Source organism: Chiloscyllium punctatum, chromosome 11 (genome assembly GCF_047496795.1).
Source record: "Chiloscyllium punctatum isolate Juve2018m chromosome 11, sChiPun1.3, whole genome shotgun sequence".
NCBI classification, from domain to species: Eukaryota; Metazoa; Chordata; class Chondrichthyes; order Orectolobiformes; family Hemiscylliidae; genus Chiloscyllium; species Chiloscyllium punctatum.
Window position 1 is genome coordinate 35,443,894 of NC_092749.1, and position 22,412 is coordinate 35,466,305.

The 22,412-nt window shown below is 39.0% G+C and overlaps 2 protein-coding genes across 2 annotated transcripts in view; one reads left to right on the forward strand and one right to left on the reverse strand.

The window, feature by feature from the left end:
• Nucleotides 1-9,733, reverse strand: part of abcg5 (ATP-binding cassette, sub-family G (WHITE), member 5) — a 36,026-nt gene extending 26,293 nt beyond the window's left edge. The window contains exons 1-3 of the mRNA XM_072580613.1: nucleotides 9,231-9,733; nucleotides 4,564-4,685; nucleotides 2,976-3,112 (exon numbers count right to left, since the gene is read on the reverse strand). Coding sequence (XP_072436714.1) covers nucleotides 2,976-3,112; nucleotides 4,564-4,685; nucleotides 9,231-9,382 — 411 coding nt within the window. The 5' untranslated portion in view covers nucleotides 9,383-9,733. The remainder of the gene's footprint in view (nucleotides 1-2,975; nucleotides 3,113-4,563; nucleotides 4,686-9,230) is intronic.
• The window catches only part of abcg8 (ATP-binding cassette, sub-family G (WHITE), member 8), a 35,896-nt gene continuing 23,216 nt past the window's right edge, over nucleotides 9,733-22,412 (forward strand). Inside the window, exons 1-5 of the mRNA XM_072580612.1 lie at nucleotides 9,733-9,873; nucleotides 10,060-10,170; nucleotides 14,490-14,646; nucleotides 16,283-16,521; nucleotides 17,813-17,945. Of these exons, the coding sequence (XP_072436713.1) occupies nucleotides 9,853-9,873; nucleotides 10,060-10,170; nucleotides 14,490-14,646; nucleotides 16,283-16,521; nucleotides 17,813-17,945 (661 nt within the window). The 5' untranslated portion in view covers nucleotides 9,733-9,852. The remainder of the gene's footprint in view (nucleotides 9,874-10,059; nucleotides 10,171-14,489; nucleotides 14,647-16,282; nucleotides 16,522-17,812; nucleotides 17,946-22,412) is intronic.

The window sequence follows — 22,412 nt, forward strand, 5'->3', positions numbered from 1 at the left end:
AAATGCCCATAAAGAGGGAGAGTCCACCACTGCTACTGGCAGGGCATTCCATGAACTCACGACTTGCTGAGTAAAGAATCTACCCCTAACATCTGTCCTATACCTACCACCCCTTAATTTAAAGCTATGCCCCCTCGTAATAGCTGACTCCATACGTGGAAAAAGGTTCTCATGGTCAACCCTATCTAAACCCCTAATCATCTTGTACACCTCTATCAAGTCACCCCTAAACCTTCTTTTCTCCAATGAAAACAGCCCCAAGTGCCTCAGCCTTTCCTCATATGATCTTCCTACCATACCAGGCAACATCCTGGTAAACCTCCTCTGCACCCGTTCTAGTGCCTCCACATCCTTCCTATAGTATGGCGACCAAGACTGCACACAATACTCCAGATGCGGCCGCACCAGAGTCTTACACAACTGCAACATGACCTCAGGACTCCGGAACTCAATTCCTCTACCAGTACGCCATATGCCTTCTTCACCGCACTATTTACCTGGGTGGCAACTTTCAGAGATCTGTGTACATGGACACCAAGATCCCTCTGCTCATCCACACTACCAAGTATCCGACCATTAGCCCAGTACCCCATCTTTTTGTTACTCATACCAAAGTGAATCACCTCACACTTACCCACATTGAACTCCATTTGCCACCTTTCTGCCCAGCTCTGCAGCTTATCTATATAAAGACCAGCTGGTTCTCAACAAAGGGGAGTTATTGAAAGTCATCACCCCGAAGTAGCTCTAATGGCTTATCATGTAAACAAACAAGTCTTGGCTGGAGAGCTAGAAACAGATTGTTACATAGGAACCAACTCATTAATTTGAAATGGTTTCATCCAGATATCAAATCTCAAGGTGTTTGGTGTTGTATCACACAGGAATAGCAAGAAATTAAGCTCTGCTATTATTAGATCTGTTTTGTATTTAATAAGGACACTACTTATTACAAATAATTAGGTTCTAGCTACAGGTAAACAATTATGAACTGCTGAACTATACTTCATCTACTTAAAATTCTAACCCCCTCATATAAACCTTCCCTTCACATTATTGACAAATATAAAACTGGTGTTATGGATGGAAAGACTGAGAAGACCATTCAATGGTTTCTGTACAGAGTTCACTAAGATTAATTGTTTGACTTGCCAGGCCTGCTATTTGATCATCTCTCTCATCATTATTCCAGAAGGCACAGAATGACTGGTTAACAACTTATAAAGTCTATGATTTATTGGTTAAAAGCAACTAATGACAGTAAATAAATTGGCTTTCCTTAGACTTTAATAGCAGACATAAAGACAGCACCTTCCTTTGCACAGGTCCAAATGCTTCTTACCAATCATTCACACTCTCAAGCTGTTCAACGACCTGGGAGCCAATCACATAGTTGCTGGCAGGCAGAAGGCCTTTATCATTGACAATTGGTCACCACCTTACAGACTAATCGGTTACTTGTTGTCAGTTGAAATTCATTTTGAATATGAAAGAGAAAGCCAAGTTAAGGAGCCCATTTGTGCCCCAGTGCTAGTGTCCCCTACTCTGGACCAAGAGATCCAAGGTTCCTACCTGCTCCAGAGATGTGCAGTGATATCTTTGATCAGATTGATTAGAAAATTAGTTTTAAAAAGAAGAAAGCATAGTTAACATTTTGGTCCTATGACCCTGTTCTGAAGAAGGGTCCCTTGATCTGAACGTTATCTCTGCTTTCTCTTGACAGATGCTGCCAGGTCTGCTGGAGTCTTCCCAGCAATTTCTGTTTCTGCTTTGGTTTCTGATTTGCAGCTCTTTGTTTTTTTTCTCATTTTGTATGTACTCCCTCGATCTAACTTACCTGCAACTAAATTTACCCCACTGGCTGAATGAACAAAAGTGCAAACAGCACTTACACAAGCGCTTGTAGCTTGCTTTTGAAAAGTGCAGCTATCACTTCTAAAATGCTAGATTTTTGTAAACTGAACTGGGAAAAGGACTTCTCAATCAGAAATGTGGTAACATGAAAAGATATGGTCTTTACGTTGAAAAAATATTTAATTGTAATTTCTGAACTGCTTTACGTCAGTTTGTTAAGAAGTATCTTGTGTTAATATTGATGGCACTAAGTTGCAACTTGTAAACTTTTCACTGTAGTCATGTGAGTACATGTGACAATAAAGCTAACTCACAGCCAAGCTCCAGATTTATGAAAGACTAAAACTCCTTCAAAAGTTACAGATGAAACTTTGTATCCATCTGACTGCTTTCAGAAACATCAAAAGAAATTATACAACTTCAGCCAACTTCATCCTTTAATGCCTATGGAAATGGCACTCATCCACAGACTCTATCAACAAACACATCGACCTGGACCCAATATACCGGCCACTGCAGCGGACAGCTGGAACTGACAACCGGAAGCGGCAGAGACAGGCCACTATAAATGCTGGAGGAAACAGCACAGAAGCGCTTCACAGGAGGCTCCCAAGCACTGAGGATGTCACCTGGACAGGGGACGAAACGTTTGCAAGACAAATTCCCAGCTCGGAGAACAGAACCACAACAAGGAAATGAACTTCATTGGATGCTGACTTTCTGGATCCAATCAAAAACCAGAAGAATAATTTAAATCTCAGAAATATGGACATTCACTCATCACCATCAATTCTTCCTTTTTTCTCATAATAATACAATCGGGGGCAGAAGAGCTGCACTCTTAATCAACCAGGCTGGCAGCTTTCGGGCCCAAAGGCCTGAAGTTAAAAATGTCACACAAGACGGATCTCTTTTGTCGTGAGAAAAAGAGGCTACAGGATGATCTAACAGATTTTTTTTTTAATTACGAAAGGTTTTATTCAATGGATATTAAAAACAAATCAGTTCTATACATGAAAACATATGCATGTAGAAAGGTTTGCATACATAAATCAAAATGTTACAATAGAATATATTTGTTACATGGTTACAATTAAAGTTATTTACTGCAGTATTATTACCTGTAATACATATGAAAAACAGTCATGGAATTCTTCCTTTCTAAGTTTGCAGCCATTCACATATACATCACCAAGTAGGTTTGCTTGCTTACTTAATCTTCCGGCAATTGCATCCAACAAAGTGGTCTTTCCAGATCCTAAGACATAACAGCATAATCACAGCACATTTGCAGAATGTTTTCGTTTTATACAGTACAATAAATACTTAAAGTCCATATGCACAACACACATCCAAGCAATGATATCCCTGAATGTAGTAGTGCCTGATGCCATTCCTGACTATTAGACAAAGATGTTCAGCTCCAAACTGTAGTTGATACTGAGTTAGTTGATCAGAGCCAATTTGGCAATGGACTATATTAGTTGGTAACAGCACTTAGGCACTGCAGAAGATGGCTGTGAAAGTATAATCAAAAAATCTCACATGGAATTAAGGGATATGGGGAGAGTACAGGTAAGTGGCATTGAAATGCCCATCAGCCATGACTGAATGGTGGAGTGGACTTGATGGACCGAATGCCTCACTTCCACTCCTATGTCTTATGCTGTTATGGTCTAAATCTTTTCCATGAGGGTTGTCTTTCCACTTTAAACATAATCAGAGATCCAGGGCTAAACTGCATTTAAAATTTGTGAAAGTTTTCAGAAGTGATTTTTTTCATTCAAATGCTCAAACTAATTTTAGTCATTTGTTTTAATTTTAGTTATTTATTTTAATTTTAGTTAGTTATTTTATTCACATGCTCAAACTAATTTGCATATCTTCCAATGTAAACTCTTGCATGAACCAGCACAAATTAAACATTAAGTATTTTAAAGAATGGTATTGGAAAATATTCCCTGATATGTTTAAGAGTTGCAATCTGGGACAGTTATTAATTCAGCTGAAAATAAGTTTATCACAAATAATAATTTTTTTCTCTCAGAGAATATGATCCATAAGTAATGAAAATCACCTTTGAAAAATTATACAGAACCATTTACTAGTTTAATTGTTGTCAGTGATCAATTTCTTGGTAAATTAGGTATTTTCTTTAAAACTTAAAATACTTTCAAATGTGCCTTAGTGCTTTTGCATCCAAATAAAATGTTAATTTCAACAGTCTTTTCTAAGACCTACACATGGGATTAGCAGAAAATCACAACAACGATTAACTCTATCTGGTGCACACTAATTTATTGGATTTACTTCCACAAAAATGGTTTTTAACTAGCACAAAAGATTGTGTAAACTCAAGTTGCACTGAATGTAATTTCTGTTTCTCATTTCTCAAGATTTTGCATTAGTTTGATCAATTTTGGGCAAACTTCACTTAAAACAAAGTAAGCCTAGCGTAAACTGCAAGTCAGCATCTTTAACAGGTGTTCCTGCGTCCATTACCCCATCCTAGCTTCCCAGCACCCAACTCCTTTAAAATCCACAGTCTAGAGAGTTGGGTTAAAAGGCTCTGAGCTGGCTGCGATAACTGAATGGTTAGCCAACATCATGGCCTAAGATACTACATAAATAATTACCATTTTGTTACAACAGCAGAGGGTTTGTAGCATGCACCATGAACAAAACTTTCAGCATCTATGCACTACTTACCAGAGTTTCCTAAAATTCCCATAAGTTGTCCACTTTCCACGTAAAATGAGACATCCTTCAAGATATGTCTGGTCCACTTTGTATGGTATGCCTGAACATCCCACCAAGGCCCAACTTTCTCACTACAATATTAAAAATGAAACATTGAGTAATCAGAAGCATAAAGAAGTTGTTAGAATTTTCCAATTTCTATATTTACATTATTTTCAAATATATATTTCCCACAATACCAGATGATACAAATTAGGTTAGGGGCTAAATATTGCAGTATTCATCCTTCCTGATCTCTGTATTGTGATGTGACTGGTTGTTTATTTCAATTGTTTTGTGAATTTTGTGTTCACCCACATGAGGAATTTAGAACCAGAGATTGGGACAGTTCACAATGTTAGTAACCAGGGAGAGTATTCCAAGCCAAACATGAATATTTAGTTGCAAAGCTAAGCCCTTTCCTTCATAGAATTCCTACAGTGTGGAAATAGGCCATTCAGCTCAACACGCCCACCCAGACTCACCTCCCTAGCCTATCCTTGTAACCCTGCATTTGCCATGGCTAAATCCATCTAACCTACATATCTTTGGATGGTGGGAGGAAACCCACGCAGACACAGGGAGATTGTGCAAACTCCACACAGACAGTTGCCTGAGGTGAAATTGAATCCCGGTCCCTGGCACTGTCAGGCAATAGTTTTAACCACTGAGCTGAGAGATTTTTCCATTTCCTATGTATCACTCAAAATAAAATTGCTCACCTGCTGCCAATGTTTGGTTAATTTTACGTTAATTCTGTATTACCTGCATTTGCATATGGAAACTCATTGCATACAGCAAATTAAGGTATCCATCAGTTAACTGGGTGAGCATGTGCTCATTTTATGGCCCAGATTTTGCAATCAGTGGTGAAAGAATAGCACTCAGTTTTCATTAAGCTGCCCACAGGGCTTTCACAAGCTTCTGATTATAAGAAGCAAACTAATCCAGCAGAATGTCCTCAAAATGGGTCTGTGGGACATTTAAGACCTTCAACTTATCTGACTAAAACATTTTCTCTGAGACTTGCAGAGTTTAAGCTAGGAAGTCTGAACTGTGAAGTATAAATTAAATGTGTTATAAAATCTTGTCAAGCCAGAAAAAAATTTGGAAAATGAATAGTGTTACACGTCACTGGGGTAGCATGCTATTCCTGGATTTTATTGATACATGCAAAATGCCTCTGTTTGTTTATTTTTAGTCTCAGACTTACAAAAAGCACAAACCAGATTTCTGTACTTAATAAGAACTTTTTTTAAAAAATAAATGGATTTTATCTATAGATAAGCAATTATGATCATCAATATATAATTCTACTAGTTAAATTCTAACCCCGTAATAAACTCCACCTTTCATACACAGATGGGGGAAAAACTTGGGTGTTATGGGAGAAGGGAAAGACAGTGGAACAGTTCTTGTTCAAAGGGTTCACTGAGATGGTTCTTTTGGGTTGCCAGAATGCATTGCTTTGTGAACCTGCTTCTGTTCCACACTGGCAATGCCTCTAGCTTATAAGAACCACGGCAACTGCTGAAGGAAATTGAAACTGGCTTTCTTCAGGCTCAAGATGGTTTCTACTGCAGAGAGAAGAGATACTTCCTGACCTTGTGAAGACATGATAGCTTCTCCCTATCTTGCTCACAGTCCAAGGCAGTTCACCTATCTGGGAGACAAACACAGTTGTTGGTTGGCAAAACGCCTTTGTCAACAATAACTGGTCACTTGTCCATGGACCAAACAGATACTTGTTGTCAGCTGGAACTCCATTTGTGTGCACCCACTGGTATCAGCTCATCTGAAGTAACCTTATCCCAGTGCTTGAAAACACAGTACAAACAGCACTACAATGAATGCCAGGGTATTTGCTATTTTTTTTAAAGTGCAACAATCTTTAAAATAGTTCTTTTCTAATTGCAATCCACAATGAAAAATATAAGAAAATAAAAACACATGGTCTTTATAAGGAAATAGTAGAAGACACACAAGAACAAAAAAGATTTATTTTTAAATCTCCAACAGTAATTAAATTCTAAAAAGAATGGGAATCCTCAACTACAAAATTAAACTTTTAGCACCCAGAGAGGTTACTGCTTACCACATCATTAAAAATTTGCTTACACCTTGTGCACTAGCCTTCTCTTTTTCTGTTTTTGCCTTATTTAATAGATAATGACATGCCCTTATATGGATATCAACATTATGTCAATTGATGAGACATTGGACTAGTATAGCTTGTGGAGAAACAAGGTAACAACAAGTTTGGGATTTTTAGAATTAACTACATATATGTGAGCTTCTGAACTTGCATTACTGTTTTACTCCATAATAATGGCGAGCTCTGATAATCTCATCATTATTCTCAAAGCAAAATCTGCACTATCAGCGTAATAACCATTAATAAAATATGTTCTATGCTAAGAAGGGTGGTTTCACTTTTATTGGTAATGAAGAAGAGGAAACATTCAATCCCCTTAATGACCAGAACCCACACTACAGAACTAATTGAAACTTCAGTTTTTTTTACAAAAATATGTCTCAAAACTTCAAAAAATTAAAAGTCATGTGTTGATGTCACAATAGTGTCCCATCATTGGAGGGAATGTACAAAAGTATGAAATAATATGAACTACTAGAAAAACTCAGCAGGTCTGGCATCATCTGTGGAGAGAAATTAGAGTTAACATTTCAGGTCCACCTTCTTCAGAACTTTTAATCAGGTGTCAAACCTGTGTAACAAAAAAGGTATTTCAATATAATATTGGAAAGACTTACATGACTTTAAGTTCTTGAAAAACCTTTTCTCCACATCCATTCCCAGCTCCCACCACTGTTTCACTCAGCTGTTTAAAACCTTGGCATCTCCCTCAGTCTTTAGGGTAGTTCCTAAACTCATATCCATTTCACCAGAGACCATTTACTGTACTTCTATTTCTGCAACAATGTCTGCCTCTGATGCTTTTCTTGGTAGTCTTTCACTCTTCACACTCTATAATTCCTAACTGACCAGACGTCTGGTGCACAGATACTACTTACCCATCTTGTTGACCTACATTAGTCAGTTCCCATCTTTCACCTCTCATCCTTGCCCCATCTTACTGTCCATGTTGTGCACGTTTGGTCAATGTCCATTTCTCTGACTCCAGCCTTTTGTACAACCTTTTTCCTACTTGCCAAATCATTGGCATAAGAAAACAAAATTCTCAAGGTACCTGTTCTCTGCACAGTTGCATGCATTTGTTATTATCTCATACAATCTTTTGGTTCACATGAGAGGTGGGCTGGGTCAGCTTTTATTGTCCATCCCTAAATGCCCTGGAGAGGTTTGTGGTGAGTGGATGTCTTGAACCATCGCATTCATAGAGCTGTTAGGAAGGAATTTTCCTTAATTTTTTTTAAAAGCTCCAGGTCAGGACGCTGTGTGACTTACAGGGGAACTTGCAGGTAGTAATGTTCTTTTGCATCTGCTGTCTTTGTTCTTCTAAGTCCTGGTTTAGAAGGTGCTGTTAAGGAGGCTGGGTGAGATACTATATTGCATCTTGTTAGGTAGGTGGATGGGATGCCAATCAAGTCAGCTGCTTTGATGCATGGTGTTGAGCTTGAAGACGAACCCATCAAAGCAAGTGGACAATTTTCCATCACTTACCTGACCTGTATTTGTAGACCATGGACAAGCATTGGGGAGACAAGAGGTATGTTACTCATCTCAGGATTTCTAGTTGCTGACCTGATCTTGTAGCCACAATATTCATGAGCCTGGTTCAGTTCGGTTTCTTGTCAATGATGACCCCTGTGATGCTGACAATGGGGGAATTCAGTGACACAGCATTAGTGCCACTGGACAAGTAATTCAGAAACCCAGCCTAACGTTCTGGGATGTAATGAGTTGCATAAACAACAAATAACTTTTGAAGCAAAGTATATGTCTTCCCTCTTTTCAGGCAGCAGGCAAACTCTACACCCAAGTAGTGGCCCAGATGGCAATCATCCCTATACTAGCAGCTAGCACGCACACAACCTATAAGGAAGGAAAGATGGAAATTTGAAAGGAAGTCAGAAAATATTGGAAACAAGACAAGTAAACAAGACTTGGAGCTTTGTAAAAAAAAACATTAAGGAAAATTCCTTCCTAACAGCTCTATGAATGCGATGGTTCAAGACATCCACTCACCACAAACCTCTCCAGGGCATTTAGGGATGGACAATAAAAGCTGACCCAGCCCACCTCTCATGTGAACCAAAAGATTGTATGAGATAATAACAAATGCATGCAACTGTGCAGAGAACAGGTACCTTGAGAATTTTGTTTTCTTATGCCAATGATTTGGCAAGTAGGAAAAAGGTTGTGCAAAAGGCTGGAGTCAGAGAAATGGACATTGACCAAACGTGCACAACATGGACAGTAAGATGGGGCAAGGATGAGAGGTGAAAGATGGGAACTAACTAATGTAGGTCAACAAGACAGAGGCAGACAAGTTAATCTGAAACGAACAGGTGAATCTCACCCTTGGCGTTTGTTACTGAAAAGCACGCTTCACGCTGAAAGATTTTGTTTCAGGTTATTGATATTTGAAAAACTGAAACTCCTCTGTCCGAACCCCGCCGTTTTTTGGAAACTAAACATGGGGGACTGTGTTTACCTGACGGTGTAGTTGAGATGATTTACACAGATTGTGCAGGTCGCTCCTGCCTTGTCCGGTGAGTTTGACTTTTGACAGTCATAAGGCTCGGTCCTGCTGTGGCGAAATTCCTCCTCCGCCGTAACACCACCACTTTCTTCTAAGCAGTTCATGCTGCTCCCGGGTATGTCCACACAGACATATGTACAAAGAAGTAGGGTTTTTTTTTAAGTGCAAAAATTGAAAAGAACCACTATCTATATTTAATTAAATGACAGTGAAGGCCAGCGCCGCCTTCCCAATGTGTGGGGGGCGGACAGACTGCTGAGTTTGAAACCACAGCTGGGGATGGAATAACCCTTGGACCGGTGGCTTGAGGGGGATTCCCCTGAATCCCGGCGGCGGCACCTTGTTGACAGACACACCTCTCGTTGTTATGATTTGGAGATACCGGCGTTGGACTGGAGTGTACAAAGTTACAAATCACACAACGTCAGGGTTCTAGTCCAACAGGTTTAATCGGAAGCGCTCTCGTGGTTAGTGAGTTTGTTTTGGCTGGAGCTGCCGCGGTGAAAGTTCAACCGGTTTTGAAGGGGCCAGCAGATGTTCACTGAGGAGCCGGTTAACCCGTCTGTGCAAAACAATGGAAAGCAGCGGGGCGGCGGTGAGTTTTTAAGAGACCCAAACTCGACCTTCTGGCCACTTGTCTTTGATGTGCTGTGGGGTTTTTTTTACTTATCTCAGTTCTGTTTTCGATTTTGTTTTTTTTTGTTTCACTGATTTTTACGCACGATCACTTAGAATCTGTTGTCTTTTTTTCTTCCCATTCCGTTTTTTTTTTGACAATCAGACCGGCCGGCTCAGAGATCAGCTCTTCTGTACCTTAGAGGAGGAAAACAGTCTGTACTTCACCTACAGCGGCAAACCCAACATCCTCCAAGTGCGGGACCTTAATTATGAGGCGAGTACCATCGCGGTTCAATCGCTCCACGCACTAACGCTGATGGTTCATTGAAGCTGTTCTGGAACAAGGAAAATTATGAGAGTTTATGGTTTAACTGTTGACTATATTTGCGTTTATTTTTTGCCGGAGTTTAACCGTTATTGTCAAACGGGTTTGTGCACCATAGTAATGCCATTTCTGCATTATCAGCAGTTGGATCGTGAGGAAGCTTTTGCACCCTCCGCCCCGAACCTGTTCCGCCACTGAGTAAAACTTTGACTAAATGACCTATGACCTTAACTTCACTTTCCTGTCGGCACTCACGCCCCCACAATCAGCCGCGCATCCCCTTGTCTCTGTTGTCAATCTAGAACCTGTTTAACTGGGCCTTGCACATAGTCAATGCTCTCCTCCACGTGTTCATTCGTTCGGAAAATTCCAAACGATTCCGAAAAGAAATAACTTCATATCGTCACCATCTCCAGTGATAACTTGCTGCACCTGCATACTAACTTTGTGATTCATGTGCAAGGACAAAGTGGTCCTTGTTGTAATCTCATTTTACAGATATCTAGTGAGACATTACAACACTTCAAAAATACCTCATTGGCTTTGAAGCTTTTTGGGTGTCCAGGGGTAAGATAACAGCATACGAATGTCCATTTTCACTTTCATTTTATTTCACTGATGTTTGATGACATAAACCGTATCTTACAATTAGATATTACCTTCTCACAAACGTCCTTCATTCCCCGTGGGCATAGTGCAGTGAACTTGAGTGATGTTTTGAACTCGATTTGTTTTGGCTGTAAACATTTTGCAACTCGATTCACTGTGGATGGAATTTTCCGAACACGCCCAGAACTTTAGAAGGGCAGGAGAACGGGAAAACATATTTGGGTGAGAGGCAAAAATAAAAATCAGTTTCCTGACCGATGCAAGTTTTGCTATTAAGCTGTCAGAACCTTCAGGCAGGTCGATTTTCCCATCCTAATTGCCAAAAACCTGTTTTGCATTCATTAGCATGTTATGGATCCTCATTAACAGTCTAGCTCAGTGGATCGGCATTCACGTGTGCAGCCTATTACCCAAATTGGGAGGCATGTGTATTCATAAATCTGACTCTAGCTAAATGAGGAATGTACCTTGCAGAGTAGACTGCTTTCTCCTACTTTCAGTGAATATGAATCTTACTTACATGGCTCCTCCATAACCAAGATATTTCTTTGCACAGACATTTCTTGATCGAGGTGAAGCCTCTCATTGCTGATCATCTCATGATACATCTCGGTCACATACAGTCTGACTTTTTGTCAAACTTTTGATAGTGTTAATGTGAAACCTGACTTAGTCAACAAGCCTACCCGAGCAAGGCTGCCCCATCAGCAACCTTGAACTGGGCTGAACTCAAAAGGAGGCTTGACTCAGAAGATTATCCTTTATGGTTGTGTCCTTGTCCCATCAAACTTTTCGTCAAAATCTACCAATGTCCGTGTTCTCTTAGTTTTTTTCAATCATTACAGATTTTTTTTTAAACAGAAATTAAAACATTTGTCCTTGCATTGAAAAGAGCTGATGACATCTGACAAGTTCTTGTGCTGGCACCAAGTGGCATTGCTGTGGAACTGCATTCTATGTCTTTAGCCCAAATGCTAGGACAGCACCCGTAAATGATTTTACCACTATTGTTACATGCCATCAGTTTCAACATTATAAATAGCTATCACAATGTCACCTACAGCTGTAACTAGTATTTTAATATAGTATTTTATTACAGAGCCTGATCATTCGAATTTTCAATCCATTTTCAAATAGAACAATTTTAATATATAGTGGATTTTTTAAAAATTACAAGATTGTGTACTGTAAATAGATTATGATTCTGGAGAATATGGGTTCGGTATTTTTAGCATTGTCTCGTGTCACAATTCAAGCACAACCCCTTTGAACATACATTGTATGTAAAATTGAAATATAGAAATTTTCGTTTTCCAATTTTATCGTCTAATTACCCAAATAAATAGTTTCAAGCTAGGATATGTTCTGGAAGGATAGTTTTGGTCATCAGGGCCTTACCCAGTAATTGTTGTTCGTGGATAGCCTTAAGGATTGACTTGACAAGCTGTTAAGCTGTAGACAATATTTCTGCCAAACCCAGTCCTTTTTATAATGCTACAATTTCAAAACGAGGAATAACTTTACAAGTCCTCTCAGTACATTACCAATTCTTTATTTATGTAGCTAAGCAACTGCTAGATGTTTGAAAGAACAGACTCCAATGGTACCTTGATTAGAATGGAACCTTGGGCCACTAGGCAGAGGGTGGCAGATGCAGTTCAATTTATGTAAATGTGAAGTGTTTGGTAAGGCAAACCAGAGTAGGACCTACAGTTAATAATCAGGCCCTGAGGAATGTTTCCGAATAAAGGAACCTAGGAATACAGGTGTATAGTTCCTGGAAAGTGGAATTGCAGGTAAATGGGGTGGAGAAGGTGGCATTTGGCACGCTTCCCTTCCTGTTGTCAGAACATTGAGTATAGAAGTTTGGAGGCCATGTTGCAGCTGTACAGGACACTGGTTAGGCCACTTTTAGAATACTGCTTACAATTCTGGTCGCCCTTCTATGGGAAGGATGTTGTTAAATTTGGGAGGATGCAGAAAAGATGTACAAGGATGTTGCCAGGACTGGAGGTTTTGAGCTATGGGGAGAGGTTGATTAGGCTGGGGCTTTTTTCCCTGAAACGGTGGAGGCTAATATGTGACCTTATAGATGTTTATAAAATCATGAGGGGCATGGGTAAGGTGAGTAGCCCAGACATTTTTTCCTAGGTTAGGGGACTCCAAAACTAGAGGGTATAGATTTTAAGTGAGAGGGGAAAGATTTAAAAAGGACCTAAGGGGTAACTTTTTCACACATAGGGTTGTGCATATATGGAATGATTTGCCAGCGGAAGTGGTGGAAGCTGGTATAATTACTACATTTGAAAGGCATCTGGAAGGGTATCTGAATAGGAAAGGTTTAGACGGATATGGGCCAAATGTTGGCAAATGGGACTAGGTCAGATTGGGATGTCTGGTCAGCATGGATGAATTGGACTGAATGGTCTGTTTCTGTGCTGAACGACTCTGTGACTCTAACAGGATATCCTCGACCAAGGTCCAAAACCTCCTTTACCTGAAGTGGTAACTTTAAAATCATTGCTAAAAATTAGAACCATTGTAGCCACAAGATGAAAGATTGACATTTCTAAACCATATACAAGTTGCTTTTGGTGAAAAGCATAATCTAACTATTAAATAGATGTATTTAATGATCTAATTCTGAATTATTACATTTTGGTTATTTTGTCATTGTTTCTTCAATGTAAACATATTCAGGCTATGTGCATGTATTTGCATAAATTCATTAATGGAAAAATCAATATATATTACATTTGAATTTTTAAAAACGTGCATATATAACTGAATACATTTTTGTTTTAAGTTTATAATGGATTTTTTAATGTATTAGAACAATAATATTGTCAGCAAAAACCTTTTATATTACAAACTTTAACTTGAGTAGGAAGAATAAAAAGATTCTTTTCAGCTATTAAGCCTTGTGATTTTGAAAAAAAAAGCTTCCAAAAGCATTTTCAGAATAATTAATCTTAAACCACAAAAATTGCAACCTAAAATCTATTCCTTAAACCAAAGGCATTGTCTGTTACCATGCTGTGACTCATTCCTCAAAAGGGGTTTCTTTATAACAGGGTGATGTTTTTCATTAAAAGAATGATGTGAACACATAAAATGCCGCCTAACGATTAGCCTTTTATCTCCACACTAAAAATATGGCTCTTACAAATCTTGATATTTATCAAGGGTGTGGCTTTTTCATGACAATCTAGTTCAACTTGTCAAGGTTGGGAATTGCAAATGAATGTTAAAGAGCTGTGTGAAAATTTGGACCCACAGGTTGTCAACCCTGGTTCTAGCCAAACCCATTACAGTCAGATCCAGTGTCAAACACATACATTTTTCAACTTAAGTTAAATTACAATGATCAGGAGAAAGAATGTTGATGCACTATTTTTCTTGTGCCTAATCCATAAATCTTGAGAATGACTATAGCAGAATGCCTTCACACCAGCCAACTTGGCACATATCTTAAATTTTCATCATCCACATGACTCAGTAACACATTATTCAGTCTACTTATTCTGAGTTCCTGGATAATCTAATGTGCTTTTAAATTTTGAAGAGCTGTGTAAAAATAATTAAGTCCTCTGAAACAAAATGTTTTGCAATTTCCCTCAGAATTCTTTGATAAGAGTTTCTTGCCTACAAAAATGCAGGTGAATTCTGCAGCACAGATCCCCTGGTATGAGAAGCTGGCAGAATTACAAATGCCATGGCATTGGAACTCCAATTCAAATGGACAGACAATAGCTCTGAAGAATCTAAATCTGAAAGTCAGAAGTGGACAGATGCTGGCTGTGATAGGAAGTTCTGGTAAGTCGTCCAACTTTAGTGTTCTCATTGTACAATCAATTTTCTGATTACCTTTCATGAATGTATTCAATTATGCATGCAAATCGCTGCTCTGAACATGTGGAGTTTTATCGTGTGGGTTCTGGAAAGTTGTGCATCTATGTTATTTTAGTACTTAAATGCCTTTTTAAATGAAAACAGAACAGTGTCACTTATTTGATTTTTGGAACAAGTTTGATATCAACTGTATCACAGGGGCGCAAGACTTTGAAGTCATTTCTAAGAATGTAATTTTTTTGTTAACATTTCATTTACTAAAACTTATTCTTTCACAGAATGTGGATTTCACATTTTGGACCAGCATTGTTTGCCACTACATTATTGTTCTTTTAAGAAGGTGGTGGTAGTGAGCCACTCTCTTGAATCTCTGCAATGCTATTAGGAAGGGAGTCACAGGTTTTTGACCCAAGAACTGTCAAAGAACAGTAATATAGTTCCAAGTTAGACTTGTGTATGGCTTGGAGGGGAACCTGCATATGGTGGTGTCACCGTATATCTTGTCCCCTTTTCCTTGTAGGCAGTAGAGGCTGCAGGTTTGGAAGGTGCTGTCAGATGAGCCCTGATGAGTTACTGCAGTACTTCATATAGATTGTCCACACTGCTATCACTATATGTTGAGTGGAGGGAGTGAAGGACTACATATACTTTATTTGGAAATAATAAACCAGAAGATGGAAGTCAGGATTTTAAAAAGATAAATCAAGAGTACAATTGTGTGTGGTCACTTAATGGTTACACAAGAGCTAATAACTTTGAAAACTGAGTTTTTGTTTGCTCTCTGTCACACTGGAGAAGAAATAACACTTCAGAATTTTGGAAATAAAATGCTTGGGCAAACCAACACCTAGGTCCAACTGATCGGCTACCAAAAAGACAGCTTTCCACAGTGGAGAACAACATGATAATATTAATCAAAATCCAAAACAAAAGTTATCAGAATGACCTCATTCTACCTCTTTCAGTTTGGTTTCTGATTCACAGATGTTTTATTTTCTGAAAAGACTGATTTGTCTCGTCTGTCTTGTCTGCCTTTTGTGAATGAATATGTGCTTTGATTTTAAATTTAACTTTTCAAATTAGTAATAATCTATAACTTTGTTATGATAAATACGTTTTTGTTTCCTGTTTATTGTTGAAACCTGGTGAGAGTTGTTTTACACTCAAGATATCAATTATTGTATCCTCAACTGAAATGGTGTAACTCAGCATTGATCAATCTACTGAATGATTTAACAATGTACTACATATCATTTAGGTATTAAGCCAAAGGCAGTTTCATTGCCGTGTTAAGAGTCACTAGAATGAGGGCAGCAGTTGTGAGGACAAAATTAGTTTTCAGTCTCACTTGATGGCTACTGAGGGGATGGTCATCACGTCATTGAACGTAAGTGTCCACACATTAAAATACTCCAGGTTCTTGCCATGGGATACTGTCAGTGGTATGCTCCCATCGCATTTTGAGGGAATACTGAAGAGACCAAGATCAAGGGTAGGGCTAACAATGCAGAAAACCTATTTTGTTACTGTAGAGCAGGTCTTGAAAATATGCCAATTCGTACAATACTTAAAACAATTTTCTTAACTTTTGAATAAACAGGTTGTGGGAAGACATCGTTACTTGACATCATCACCTGCAGAGATGAAGGAGGGAAAATCAAATCTGGCAAAATATTGATCAATGAAACACCAGTTAATAGGCAGCTGGTCAAAAAGTGTATTGCACATGTGCGACAGGATGACCGATTATTACCCAACCTCACTGTGAGAGAGACATTAACATTTGTTGCAAAATTGCGGCTTCCAAAACACTTCTCAGAAGAACAAAGAAACAAAAGGGTAAGAATTATGCAAGTATACAACATGGAAGAAATGCATTAGTCCATCATTTGATTGTCAGCTCTTTGCTAGAGCAATCAAGAGCCAAACCTACTGCCGTTCCCTGTCCTCATAGCTCTATCTCTCCCTCTGATAGCCACATTGATTTCTGACTATAATTCCTGAATGGATAACTGTGTAAATGCTGCCTGGTGGCAGCTGAGGACTAAATAGAATGGGAAGGTTCACAACATCTGTACTTCGTCAATTGATTTCCATTAGAGGCATGAAGAGACATTACTCAGTGTTCCCATCCCAAAAACAGGTAAGTATCAGATAAGATTTCTGGTTGCCATGGTACCGTGGAATATATATATATATATACATATATATACTGGCGACATCAAAATCATGTTTGTCTCTGATTCTCACCAAAGTCAAATAACCAACCAACATTCAATATTTAAAGCTCATAGCTGATGAATGGTCACATAGGGTGAATGATGAAAGAAGTCACATAACAGACTGCCCAGAATAAGGGCAACTGGTTACCTTCCTGAAAGTGATTAAGGGATTCTCTGGCATTTTGACAGCAATCCAGCAACTCCATGGGTTTTTTTGATAGATAATAGCTTTTTATTATTAGATTTGTTTTTAAAACAAAATTCAAATTATTAAAAGTCATTATGGGATATGAATTTGTGTGCCTGGGATTTTTAACCCTGTTAACAAAATTATTTACTACTGTACTCCTTCAATAGTTTTCAATGTGTATATTGTCTTAAACCATTTGTAATCAATAACCCAATCATATATGCAACTTATTTTTGTATTCAATGTGAAGAGGTAACTGTTGAAAATAAAACGTTTTCCCAGTTTATGTGCTCTAGTATCAAGGCTGTCCATTGACAGATTTGGCAACATCCAACTCTGTGGTAGTGCAGTGTGGTTTCATCCCACATCCACTTCATTGCCTGGGTATTTTTAATTTCCAACATTAGCCGTTCTGATTATGCCTGTAATGAGATCAGAACTTTCACTCCAGCTACTACCACATAAGAGTTAGGGTTAAGCTATAGGACTTCCCATCTGGTCTTTATCAGGCAGTTCAGTGACAGGAATATTCTCCCATTAGGTTAGGGCTTGATTTTCAAGACAAAGTCTTGTTATGCACAGACACATAGATTTCTTAATTTGTACAGACCAAATTGCTTTTCTAACAATTATTTTGACTTTATGGTTGAATTAGGAACAAATGCATAATTAATATAGCAGAACATATATAATTTTAGGTTTGACTTATGTCTTTCAGGTGGAGGATGTTATAGCAGAACTCCGGCTAAGACAATGTGCTAACACTAGAGTTGGGAATTATTTGACTCGGGGGGTCTCTGGAGGCGAGAGACGACGAGTGAGCATTGGAGTGCAACTTCTGTGGAACCCTGGTAAATGGCCAATATTGATCTCTGTTCATGTTATGTTCTCTGTAAAAGTGCTGATTTTTTACTTTTAGGGACTGGAAGTCTATTTATTAACACACTGAGTAGTCACATTTCACAAGAGAACCAAATGAATATTGGCAAGCTATTCACTCAGAGTTGGCTGCATTAGATGTCTAAATTTTATCATTCCTAATAAAGTTATATTTGCTTCATTCACAATTCTTCCTGCTTTTTCAAGTTTGCTATCTTCAAAAACACCCATAAAGACTTTTTTTTGTGGACCAGGCATGAGTGTAAAAGGAAGTCTTGCTAAAATTAAATGGCTGGCGTGTGTAATTTTCTCCATGAATTCCATTTGTTTGTTAAGACAAGACCTCCCCTCCAACAAATTAATGGAGCTCCCTATGTACAATAACTATGTCTTTACAAATGTTTCATTATTCTGTTATACAAAATGCCTGTTAAATAATTATTCACAACTTGTCAATTGGTATACACTGCTTGGAGAACCTATCTATCTCTATCTTAAATATATTGAATGGTTTGGCCTCCACAGCCTTCTGCAGCAGTATTACCGATTCACCACTCTCTGGCAGAGGAAATTCCTTCTCATCTCAACTCCAGAAGGTCATCCCTTCTCTCTGAGGCTGTGCCCTCATATCGTAGCCCCTCCTACTAGTGGAATCATCTTTTCCATGGCCACTCTACCCAGGGCTCTCAGTTTGCTGTAAGTTTCAATTAGATCCCCCTTCAACCTTCTAAACTCCATGTAAAGACCCAGAGCCCTCATCCCCTCCTCATAAGACAAGTCCTTCATTCTCAGGATCATTATTGTAAACCTCCCTTGACCCCCTCAAATGTCAGCATATCCTTCTTTCGATTTGGGGTCCAAAACTGCTCACAATATTCCAAATGTGGTATGACCAGAGCCTTATACAGCCCCAACAATACGTCTCTGCTCTGGTATTTGAGCCGTCTGGAAAGGAATGCAAATATTGCATTTACCTTCTTTCTGCCAACTGAACCTAGGAAAATCTTGAACTAGGACTCCCAAGTTTCTTTGTGCTTCAGATTTCCACAGTTTTCTCCATTTAAAAACAAATCTACACATGAAAGTATTCAGAAAAGATTTACAAGGATATTGCCAGGATTGGAGGATTTGAGCTTTAGGAATGGGTTGAACAGGCTGGGGCTGTTTTCCCTGGAGTGTTAGAGGCTGAGGGGTGACCTTATAGAGGTTTATAAAATCATGAGGGGCATGGATAGGATAAATAGACAAAGTCACTTCCCTAGGTGGGGAAGTCCAGAACTAGAGAGTATAGGTTTAGGGTGAGAGGGGAAATATATAAAAGAGACCCAAGGGGCAACTTTTTCACACAGAGGGTGGTACGTGTATGGAATGAGCAGCTGGAGGAAGTGGTGGAGGCTGGTACAATTGCAACATTTAAAAATCCCATTTGGATAGGTATATGAATAGGAAGGGTTTGGAGGGATATTGGCCAGGTGCTGGCAGATGGGACTAGATTGGGTTGGGATATCTGGTCAGCATGGACAAGTTGGACCGAAGGGTCTGTTTCCATGCTGTACATCTCTATGACTCTATGACATCTATTCTTCCTATCAAAGTGCATAACCTCACACTTTGTCACATTGTATTCCATCTACCACTTCCTTGCCCTCTCTCCTAGCCTGTTCAAGTCCTTCTGCAGCCTTTTTACTTGCTTAACACAACTTGTCCCTCCACCTATCTTTGTATCATCTGCAAACTTAGCAACAATGCCCTCAGTTCCATTGTCCAGATCGTTAATGAATGATGTGAATCATTGTGGTCCCAACACTGACTCCTGCAGAACCCCACTAGTCACCAGCTTCCGTCCAGAAAAGGATCCCTTTATCCCACTCTCTCTGCCTTCTGCCAGTCAGCTGCTTCTCTATCCATGCTACTACCTTACACGTAACATCAAGGACTCTTATTTTATTGAGCAGTCTTCTGTGTGGAACATTGTCAAAAGCCTTCTAGAATCCAAATAGATCAAGTCCACTGACTCTCCTTTGTCTCGAATTACTAATTAAAAATCTGCCTATCTCCTTAAATTTACTCAATGCTGCAATATTCACTGAAATCTGAGTTAGCGAATTCCAGGATTCATGGCCCTTTTGAGAGATGTAATTCCTTCTTGTCTCTGTTTTAAATCTGCCAGCTTTTATCCTAAAACTATGACCCCTTGTTCGAGACTGATGCTCAGGAGGAAACATTTTTTCTTCATCTACTTTATCAATCCCTATTAGCTTCTTATATACCTCAATTAGATCTTCTCACATTTTTCTAAACACCAGACAGTATAGGCTTAAAAGAATATTGATTGGTTGGCAAGTCAACTTTGGTCAAAGCATGGCAATGGAGAATGCCATTAGGAAACTAATGTCCCCCTTGTGTCTGTTGGATATCTCCATATTCTCTTCTTCCTGCAGAGGTCATGTCCCTGTTTTTGAATATTTATCCTTTTTATGGAAAATATCGATTGTGTTACTAATGCATATTAGCAGTGTGAAATGGCTTTGTGCATGGCTTACATTTTAGGGATTCCCTTCACTTTCAGGATAATTTGAGATAGACCAGGCACTTATCAAGTCTGAAATTGTGGGCTTAGGACCATTCATGAGCATGCATGATACACATCCAGCAACAGTCTGATTAGGTTAGCCATTGTCCAACTACATAGGTTTGATGTCCCTAATTTCGGTATTAAGCTTGTGTCATAAGCAAATGACTCATTCCCTATTTTAAAGACATCTGATAGGTCTGTTGCACTGTAAGATCCTAATATCTATATTCACTGCTGAAGGTCGGCTTGCAATGGACAGTTGTAGATAACTCATTAGTGAATTTCTCAACTAGCTCGTTGAGAAAAGAGAACTAGCAGACTGCTTCATTTCAGAGGTTGTTTTGAAAGGACAATGGAGCATATTAAGGAAAACAGAGCATGTCCAATTATTGCGTCCTTCTTAAATGTGACACAACCAAATAGAGGACAATAGTTTTCTAGTGCATTCCCCAGGACAACACATTCAGCATCAAGTTGCCTACCAATCAGCACCCTTCTCTCATGAAGTATAAATTTCCCTTTGAAATATGATGTTCTTGTGGAAAGGACTCAGCCAGGCGGACGTCATAGAATATGAGTTCCCTGATTTGGGCTGTTAATCTAGTCCAATCAGAGAGCTCTGGCTGACAGATAAAAATCAAGAATGTCAGGCATCTTCACTCTGAAAGCTGGCTCTGAGAAAGCTGGATCAGTGTCAAGGACTCTCAATGTAGAAATAAAAAATAATTTGGGGGTGGATACCAGCCTCTGTGAAGGTATTTCATCTTGCATCTACACTGACAGCATGTAATTTTTTTTCAGCAACTTGGTTGGTGCAACTGATCAATAATTTCCTTGTCTCTTCTTTCAAAAGTTGATAATTTGTGAGTTACTTTCCAATTCTTGATTTTTACTCCCTTTTCTGAAGATTCAATAGAATGTAAAGGTAACGTGCTGATTTCATCAGCTGCTGCTTTTAATGTCTTGTGAAGCTTATCATTGTTCTTTGACCTTCCTATTCTGAATCAATAACTGCCTATCAATAGCCACTTTATTTGAAAATTATGTTTCCTCTGTCTGCTGCCGTTTCCATCCTCCTCCATTAATGACAGCTTCCAAAAGGGAAGATTCCCCACAATTTGCATCCAGTGGTATGCTCTGGGTACAGCTATAACGAATTCATTTCATATATTTATATCCAGTGACTTGAAGGATATTTGGAATCTTTCAATGTGACATTTTTCTTTCACAAGCTTCTACAAATATATTTCTAAAAAAACTTGACATTTCTTAGTCTATATTTGGTGCTTATTTTCAATATTCCTTATTGTGTTCTTACTCCCATCGTGTCCTACTGTACTTAACTTTAGAACAATCTAACTTCTGCTCTAACTCCATGCATGACTAGTTCTTCTAATAAACCACCTAGTCAGCTGTTTACTTGGGTGCCCTCTGATCAATGTGTGTTAGTTGTGTACGTAGGCAGAATTCTAATAGATGGCAACATTTTCCACCTCATTACCCAAAGAGTTGGTGGGGCCCATTTCCCTCAAGATGCTGGCTGCCCTCCACCCCTTGCCAAGTTTTATTTGGCTAAAGTCAAGACTTGTGTCCCGACGCTGGATAAAACATTCAAATGCCAGCCAGTATGATTGATGGGCAATGCTGTGGTCGCAGCCTCATTACTGGGAGCAGGGGCTGCTGCTGGGATTACAGGCAGTCGCCAAAATCAAAATACTAGAACCAGGATGGAGGTAACTGCTGAAGGGTACTGAAGAGGTGGAAGAATCTTGATGGAGAAGCTGGAGCAGAGAGAGCAGCTTTTGTTAGGTGCCCCAAATGGAATAACAAGCCATAAGTGAGATTGTTCTCTTCATCCTCCTCC